Genomic DNA, 9,766 nt, shown 5'->3' with positions numbered 1-9,766 from the left:
TGTTTTTTTTTTTTAATATATTTCTAACATTTATTTTCGTTGGACCATGACTTACTTATTTTTTTATTCTAATTTTGATTTTTATTTTAATTAATATTATTTTTTATTATGTTTTTTTTTCAAATAGTTTGATGGGATATTAAAAAACTTTTATTAATGTATAAGGATTATTCCATTCATTATACAATCATAATTATAAAATAATAATGTTTTGCCATTATATATATAAATATATATCATTTTAGGTAATTTTATAATTAAACCTCATATAAAAAGTATATTAACCAAATATAAGAAGCTGTTTTTTTTCAATCACAATTTCAAACATAATTTTAATTAAATATATTAAATTTTAAAACGAGACTTTTTATTAAATAATTTTTTTAAAATTATAATTATAAAAGTAACCATAATATTAGGTTTTTGTTTTTGCTAGCTAATGGTATCAATGTAAATAGAAAAAAAAAGAGAGGATGAATATATTTCTAGGAATTTGTGGGGCTGTTGGCTGCTAGGCTTTTCGTCCATGCCATTCAAATTAATCGACAATTAAATTGTAATTATTGAGTATCGAGTAGAAGCTATCTTACGCGTGGCCTGTTAAGTCCTTTCTCAAATGCATGTACGTGTTTCTACAACTATATGCTAGGAGCTAACACTAGCCTGCTATAAACAATCAAGCCCAAACATTACAGCCTCTCCTCTCCCACATTCTATAATTTTATATTATTATTATTATTGCTGCTGCTATTATTATTATTATAAATCTAAATTGCTCATATGTAGATTGTAGATATAAACTCGATTGGTGGTTCACACTTCGATGCGAACCTGACTAAATTTTTAGTAAGGTAAAAAAAACAATACTCAAACGCTATCAATGCATTTAAAAAAAAAAAAAACTCCACAACTTAACATTATTAAAAGAAAATAAAAAATTACAATTTTCAATCCCAAGAATCAAACATATAGAATGAAAGCACGAAGAAAAATTACTTAACAAAAAAAAGTATAAAAAACCAAAGAACTTGCAAATCTAGGTGAGGTTGTTAAAACTCACAAATAAGATCATTTAAACAAGATAATCTAATAGAAAACAAAATGATGGTTTGATCTTTAATTTGAGTGACTTGGGGCTTAAGGTGGGTACAGTTTTAAACAAAATTTGGTGAGAATCAACCCGATGTGAAATGATTAAAAATACTAGTTGAAATGTGACCTGGTCAATCCGTGGCAAATCTAGTTAAAATCAGGTCAAAACTTGTTAATTTATTTTATTTTATTGTATTTTCAAAATAATGTAATTTTTACCTTTTTATATAAAACACAAAATTTTATTTGACTCGGGCTAACCTAGTTGATATGTGATACATTATGTGTCTTGAATCGACTCTGATATTGACTCATGAAAGAGAAAAGGACAACCTAAAATTTTGAATTAAATGGCAAAATAAGAAAATCAAATTAACATAAGAATCCTAAAAAAACAAATCAAGAGAATGAGGCCAAAACTTGAAAAAATAAAACCAAAATTATGGATCCAATGATAAAATTAAAATTTGATTAAGGGGTTGAGAATCAAAATTTGAATCCAAAACATTGAGGGCCTAATCTTAAATATCATCAAACTTTGAATTAAAGGGTAATATTGAAAAGAAAAATTGAATTAACAAAAGAATTCAAACAAAACATAAAAATAAAGAGAATGAGGACCAAACTTGAGAAAACAAAACCAAGATTATAGACCTAAGGATAAAATTGAAAACAATTTAAAATTTGATAAAAGAGTTAAAAATTAAAAATTAAAATAAAAATATTGAGATCCTAACCTTAAATATCATCAAACTTTGAATCGAAGGGTAAAATTGAAAAGAAAAATTAAATTCACAAAAGAATCCAAATAAAAAATAAAAATCAAGAGAATGAAGACCAAACTTGAAGAAATGATAAATCAAGATATGGATCCAATGATGAAATTGAAAACAAATTAAAATTTGATAAAAGGACTCATAATCAAACTTAGAAATCAAAACATTAAGGGCTAAATATGAAATGTCATAAAATAAGAGGACAAAGTTAATTTTTTTCATGACTAACACAAAATTCAATTGGAGGAGAGAGAGAAAAGGAAAAAAAAGAAAAAGAAAAAAGCAAAGTAAAGCACTATTACAATGAATAGTGCTTTGGGAGGAGGGGTATAGTAAAACCTCCTTATAAAATCAAGATAATCTAATAAAAAGTAAACAAAATAAATTATGAAGTTTAATTCTCGATTAAAATGATATTAAAAGATGAAATAAAAAAAAATTAATTAAAAAAGAAAATCTAAATCAACTAGGTTAATTTGTCAAATTAAGTTAACCTATCAAACGTGAGATCGGTGTCATGAGAATATAATAACTAAATAGGAAAAAAAAATTTAATATTAAAAAACTAAATTAAACAAAAAAAATTAATTAAAAAAACTATAACAAAAAAAAATATTAATTAAAAAAAAACTATAACGAAAAGGATTCCACATTTAATTAGACAGAGAAAAGCTGAACTATTTAGTTATAGGTAATAAAAGGGTTTTATTATCTGATATTATTTCCTGGTCTCATCATATTTTTCATCATTTTACATAAAAAAGTCCATCATCATAACTTGAAAATTGATAGTGATTGTTACATGTCTTATAACATGATTTGTTTAGTTTATATAATTATTGATTGAAGAGACTAAAATTCATAACATGTGAGATGCAGCTAATTTCTTCGTAACTGGTGTTGTCGATTATTTTTCCTACATAACAGATCAAAGATAATGATTAACAAATAAACACGTAATTCAGGGATGGAACTAAAAGTACAGAAATAGTTTAAAGAGCCATCATGTTAAATAAAATAGAAATCAAACCCTAATAATTATAAAAAAAATACAACCTTGTTGTGGGAAAGGGGTGGTCTTTAAATGGTTCCGGCCCTTCCGGGTCCACGATGCCTTTAATTGCTTATTTTTTTATTTATTCGGGCTAGTTTTTGTATTTTTTTTAATTAATTTTATGAATTTTAAAATTAATAATTATATAAATCTTTAATAATTATTATATTAATAGTTATAAAACTCAAAATTAAAAATACAACAAAAATAATTCTCTTAATTCAAAGTTATTATGACTCTCCCACCTACTTTTCTTTCTTTATTATGTGGTGGGAAGACTTAGAGGTCGTGTGACGCAATGGCGTTCGTAGGTAGGGCGGTGGTTGAGAGGTTTGAACTTGAAAGTTTTTACTTTTAATTAAGGTTTTATGGCTACCAAACACCACTTTGTCCTACCTTGGGTGAGTTAATTATAACTTAGTTTTTCATGAAAGAAACTGATCAATTAATGAAGGAGATCGAGTTGTTTTTTTTTTTTTTCCTCCAAAATATCCAAAATTCCCACCTCCCCTGCTGGTTATTATAACTATGGAAAAAAAGTGGCAGACCAACTCAAAAGTTCCAAGTCAACAAAAGCCTGCAGAGGACGGTAGGCTATTATTGTTCATGAGTAATGCCAAGAATATGTAGATATTTTATCATTTTAAAAATATATTTCACGAGGAACATGACTCGCCATTTGTTTGTTTTAATCGCACTCTCTGTCGTCTTTTTTTTTTTTTTTTTTTTTTTTTTTTTTTATGGTGCAGGATTCATGTATACTAGTCGTCACATGGAACCTTCTGGAGAAGGAACCACCTTATATATCATTGCCCTCCTCCCCTTCATCGTCACTTGTGTGCTCAACTGTTCCTCGATCAGACTCCATTCAAAAAGATGGCAGAAATCATTAAAGTCCACGGAAGCGCCCTCTCAACAGCTACGCAACGAGTTTTGGCTTGCCTTCATGAGAAGGAGCTTGAGTTCGAGTTTATTCCTGTCAACATGGCGGTAGGGGAGCACAAGAAAGAGCCATTCCTTGCCCTCAATGTAAGTGTGACATTTCCATGTCTAATAAGTACAAAATGAAGACATTTCCCTAACCTCCATTCAGAATCTAATCCTTCTTGGTGTGGATGTTGCAGCCATTTGGTCAAGTCCCAGCTTTTGAACAGGGAGATCTTAAGCTCTTCGGTATACTTTCTCTGCCTCTTATTACTTAACTGCTTGGTGAACATGTGTTTGATGCGTACTGATCAGTGTTTATATGACAAATTGATCGTTTTGGAGCGCAGAATCAAGGGCAATCACTCAATACATTGCCCACGGGTATGCAGACAAGGGGACTCCTCTTGTTATCCCAGGCAAGCAGATGGCAACATTATCAGTGTGGATGGAGGTTGAGGCTCACCAATTTGACCCAGTAGCTTCAAAGCTGAACTGGGAGCTACTTTTTAAGCCAATGTTTGGAATTCCCACAGATAATGCAGCGGTGGAGGAAAACGAGGCTAAGCTCGGTAAGGTTCTCGATATCTACGAGTCAAGGTTGGCTCAGTCCAAGTACTTGGGAGGCGATGTCTTCACCTTGGCTGATTTGCACCATCTCCCCAACATATCTGGCGCGATGAGGACACAGGTGAAGAAACTATTTGATTCTCGACCCCATGTTAGCGCCTGGGTAGCGGATATCACCTCGAGGACAGCTTGGGCCAAGGTCGTTGCCGTGAACAAGTAAAATTATAGCAGCTGCTATATATCCACTTGAGTCACAATAAATGGTTGGTAGCCATAGTGCCCCTGAATAAGGTCTTTCTGTGTACCTGTTGATCTTTTTATCTTGCTGTTTTGTTGAGAATTGAATCCTCCAGTCGAGGATTTGTATGGCACAATGGCTTTGTATTTTGTCGGTGGGCTTTTCCAATTCAGTACTTTAAGTTTTTGTTTTTTTGAGATGGATTTGGAAGCATGAATTTTAAGTTAGATTATAGTAGTTAAATAGAATAAAACATGATAGTCTTCACCTGGAGACTGTCAGCACTCGTTATTTACAGTGTAGCCGGAAGGCAGCCTGGTTCCAACCCCATCTGACAATATTCTGTCAAGAGGGTGGGGGGCGACAACTCCATCGTTATTTATGGGCCAATTAGCACCTAAAAGGATAATTTTTTTTTTTTGGCATATAACAGTATGAGGATTTTAAAAGATCAAACAACTGATCACAAAAATGATGGAAAACCTCACAACTTTCATTACAATGTTGAGTAAAATATATACACGAGAAGAGCCTGCTTTTGGCAGTGAATACATATGAACATTAATTTGTGATAATTCTGGGACAATAATTTCTGCAGTAAATGGAAAGATTTGCATATGGATATTTGCTATAATTCTGGGAGATTAATGTCAGCAGGAAATGGAAAGATTTGTAACGGTTGGAACGCCAAGCTTTGGTGAGAATCTATCACTTGATTTTGGCAGAGTTGATCTTAATACGCCCTTGCAAGATAGGACTTCCATCAATGGGGCCAATCTTGGATTGGAGAAACGTGGTACGCTGCTGAGATAGTGGTTTAGTTAGCAAATCGGCAAGTTGATCCTAGGTGTGAACATGCTTGACATGAAGAGAACCCTTCGAACTAAGTCACACACAAAGTGCAAATCAATTTGACTATACTTTATTCTGGAGTGATGAATCGGATTAAAACTGAGGTGAGTAGTGACAATCCAAGATTGTCACATAGCAGAGAATGTGGCGCTTTGAGTGGAAAACCAAGTTCACTGAGAAGACTAAGCAGCCACATTGTTTCAGATGCTGCATTGACTAAGGATCGGTATTCAGCCTCTATAGATGAACGTGCAACAACATGTTTTTTTGAACTCCAGGAAATGGGATTGTGTCCTAGAAAGCTGATATGGGTAGAGGTGGAAGTGCGATCATCAATGTTGCCAGCCCAGTCTGCATTAGAGTATATTGTGAGATGCCAGGTGGTAGCTTTTTGAATTTGAATACCATGGAAGATAGTTTGCTTCAGATACCGAAGAAGGTGTTTAACTGCTGTCCAGTGTGTAGTAGTCGGCTTGTGCATGAATTGGGATAACTTGTTGACAACAAATGAAATATCAGGATGGGTGAGGGAGAGATATTAAAGACGCCCAAGGACTCGTCAAAAATCACTGCTATCAACATAGGCAGTGCCATCATCTAGTTTTAACGATATGCCAGTGGATAGAGGGGTGGAGACATCCTTGGCACCAACCATGCTGGTTTTAGACAATAAGTCACGGATATATTGATGTTGGGACAAGAATAAACCTGTATAGGTGGAGACAACTTCCACGCCTAGAAAATAGTTAAGAGGTCCCATATCTTTCAACGAAAATTGATCACCAAGCTACTGAATAAGAGATTGCACAAAGCTGGAATCATTTCCAGTAAGCACAAGATTATCCACATATACCAACATATAACACATGATAGGGCCATGGTGATAAATAAACAAGGAGGAATCAGACTTAGAATTATGAAAGCCAAGTTGAATAAGAGCATGCTTAAGTGTTAAATACCATGACCGAGGGGCTTGTTTAAGCCCATAAATGGCTTTACGCAACTTACATACATGATAAGGGTTCGTCTGATCCTTGAACCTTGGAGGTTGACTCATATAGATAGTTTCAGTAAGCTGACCATGCAGAAAGGCATTGTTAACATCCATTTGCCTCAAAATCCAACCTTGCATGACAACAACAGTAAGCATAGACCGAATGGTTGCAGGTTTTACAACCGGACTAAAGGTTTCTTTATAATCAATCCTAAGGCTTTTGTGAAAGCCTTTGACAACAAGCCGAGCTTTGAAGCAATCGATTGTGCCATTGGTTGTCCGTTTGACACGAAAATCCCACTTACAACTGACAAGCCTGTAACTGGCTAGGGGTGGAACTAAGTCCCAAGCATAGTTATTAAACCCGGCCCGGCCCGGCGGGTCAACCCGGGACCCGGTCGACCCGGTGGCTGGACCGGTTCGGGTTTAATAAAAGACCGGCTGTGGCAACAGCCCGGGCAAACCCGGACGAGACCCGGGTTTTTTTTTTTTTTTTTTAAATATGGGATAAAAAAAATTGGTTTAAATATTTCAACTTAAAATGATAACATAGTATATTTTCAAAGTGGGGTTTAAAGCCCTTTCATATATATACTCTATGTTTACATGAAAAAATCATGTTTTTTCAATGTGGGATTTGAAACCCATTAGTATATATACTCTATGTTCCCAAGAAAAAAATCATGTTTTTTCAACGTGGGATAAAAAACCTTTTGGTTAAAATACTTCAACCTAAAGGGATAACATAGTATCTTTTCAATGTGGGATTTGAAGCCCTTTCATATATATACTCTATGTTCCCATGAAAAAAGTTATGTTTTTTCAATGTGGGATTTGAAACCCATTAGTATATATACTCTATGTTCCCAAGGAAAAAATCATGTTTTTTCAATGTGGGATAAAAAACCTTTTGGTTTAAATACTTCAACTTAAAGGGATAACATAGTATCTTTTCAAAGTGGGGTTTAAAACCCTTTCATATATATACTCTATGTTTACATGAAAAAAATCATGTTTTTTCAATGTGGGATTTGAAACCCATTGGTATATATACTCTATGTTCCCAAGAAAAAAATCATGTTTTTTCAATGTGGGATAAAAAACCTTTTGGTTTAAATACTTCAACTTAAAAGGATAACATAGTATCTTTTCAATGTGGGATTTGAAGCCCTTTCATATATATACTCTATGTTCCCATGAAAAAGTTATGTTTTTTCAATGTGGGATTTGAAACCCATTAGTATATATACTCTATGTTCCCAAGGAAAAAATCATTTTTTTTCAATGTGGGATAAAAAACCTTTTGGTTTAAATACTTCAACTTAAATGGATAACATAGTATCTTTTCAATATGAGATTTGAAGCCCTTTCATATATATACTCTATGTTTTTTATCCCACATTGAAAAAACATAACTTTTTTCTTTGGGAACATAAAGTATATATACTAATGAGTTTGAAATCCCACATTGAAAAAACATAAATTTTTTCATGGAAACATAGAGTATATATACGAAGTGGCTTCAAATCCCATATTGAAAAGATACTATGTTATCCTTTTAAGTTGAAGTATTTAAACCAAAAGGTTTTTTATCCCACATTGAAAAAACATGATTTTTTCCTTGGGAACATAGAGTATATATACTAATGGGTTTCAAATCCCACATTGAAAAAACATAACTTTTTTCATGGGAACATAAAGTATATATATGAAAGGGCTTCAAATCCCACATTGAAAAGATACTATGTTATCCCTTTAAGTTGAAGTATTTAAAATATTATTTTAAACTTCATTATTTATAATATGTATAATCTATATTTACATGGATTTTTTCATATAAAATATATATATATTTTTAATCAACCCGGATAATCCGGGTTGACCTGGGTTAACCCGGGTTGACTCATGAAACCCGAGACCCGGCCCCTTGGCCGGGTCAACCCCCGGGCTGGGTTTAATAACTATGATCCCAAGTGCTCATCAGACATGGCTTCACGCCAATTTGGCATGGATAGAGCCTAGGTAACACATGTTGGTTCGAGACTTTGAGGAAGAGGGTGTCTGGTGACAAAATTGATTTGTTTGGGTTTGAAGATGTTATTAAGGGATCGGGTAGTCATGGGATGTGTTCGGTTTGATGGTGATGGTATTATGGTTATGGGAACTGAGGGAGACATAATATGGGATGCAGGAGACAATGGTAGAGCCGGGTGATTTTGGGCTGAAGTAGGGGAGGGTGAAGGGACAGGCTCACAATTTTGCTTAATGGCACATGGATTTAACAATGATGAAATAGGAAAATTATTTGAAGAGTGTAAAGGAACCAAAGAATGAGAGGATGAGAGGTTACCTGGAGGAGATGATTCCGTGGCGATGACAGATTCTGAAAACACTGGTGAAGCAGAGGATGCGAGTGGGGCAGCATATAATGGGTTGACACAGACGAAGACGAATGAGAGTAGAGGAGGCTAATATTTGGTGCTCATAAAAGATAACATGCCTAGAGAGATAGATTCTATTTGTTGTGGGTTCTAGACAACGATAGGCATTGGGTTAAGGAATACCTGACGAAAACACACAGAGTGGACTTAGGCTAAATTTTATGTGTATTATAAGGTTTGAGTAGGGGATAACAAATACACCCAAAAGATTTTAATTTAAGATAGTTTGGTTTTTGGCCAAAAAAACAATTTCAAATGGTGATTTGTTTTGTAGGAGAGGAGTAGACAATTAATAAGATACGTGGCAATATGAAAAGCATGTGGCCAATACGAGAGAGGGAGATTGGCATCATGTAGTAGAGTGAGACCAGTTTCAACTAGATGGTGATGCCGACATTTAGAAACACCATTTTGTTGGGTGTGTGTGTGAGGGGCAGTGGTATAGTGACTAATCCCATGAAGAGAAAAAAAGGGTTTGAGACTTGTGTAATCGCCACCATTGTCAGAGTAAATATTTTTTATTTGTGATTGAAACCGTTTCTCAACAAGTTGTTTAAATTGAGGAAAGATGCTCTTAACACAAGATTTTGCATTAATAGGATAGAACCACATATACTTTGTGTAATGGTCAATGAAGATTAAATAATAGGGAGAACCATCTAGACCAATATAATGAGCAGGTCCCCACACATCAGTATAAATAATATCGAGGGGAGCATGACTCTGAAAACTGGTAGGCCGAAAAGGAAGTTGATTGGCTTTATTGGTAGAACATGATGAACATAGAGAGTTCATTTTATTGTGCGCTATAGGAAGAGAAAAATG

At 33.9% G+C, this 9,766-nt stretch overlaps 1 protein-coding gene across 1 annotated transcript; it reads left to right on the top strand.

Moving 5' to 3' along the window:
• The first annotated feature begins 3,669 nt into the window (after nucleotides 1–3,669).
• On the top strand, nucleotides 3,670–4,851 carry LOC118062769 (glutathione S-transferase). The gene is made up of 3 exons (XM_035076615.2): nucleotides 3,670–3,951; nucleotides 4,047–4,095; nucleotides 4,197–4,851. Exons 1-3 carry the CDS (start codon nucleotides 3,799–3,801, stop codon nucleotides 4,634–4,636), a joined length of 642 nt encoding a protein of 213 aa, XP_034932506.1. The 5' UTR covers nucleotides 3,670–3,798; the 3' UTR covers nucleotides 4,637–4,851.
• The last annotated feature ends 4,915 nt before the right edge of the window (nucleotides 4,852–9,766 follow it).

This window comes from Populus alba, chromosome 2 (genome assembly GCF_005239225.2).
Source record: "Populus alba chromosome 2, ASM523922v2, whole genome shotgun sequence".
NCBI lineage: Eukaryota > Viridiplantae > Streptophyta > Magnoliopsida > Malpighiales > Salicaceae > Populus > Populus alba.
This window is presented reverse-complemented; position numbering and strand designations above follow the sequence as displayed.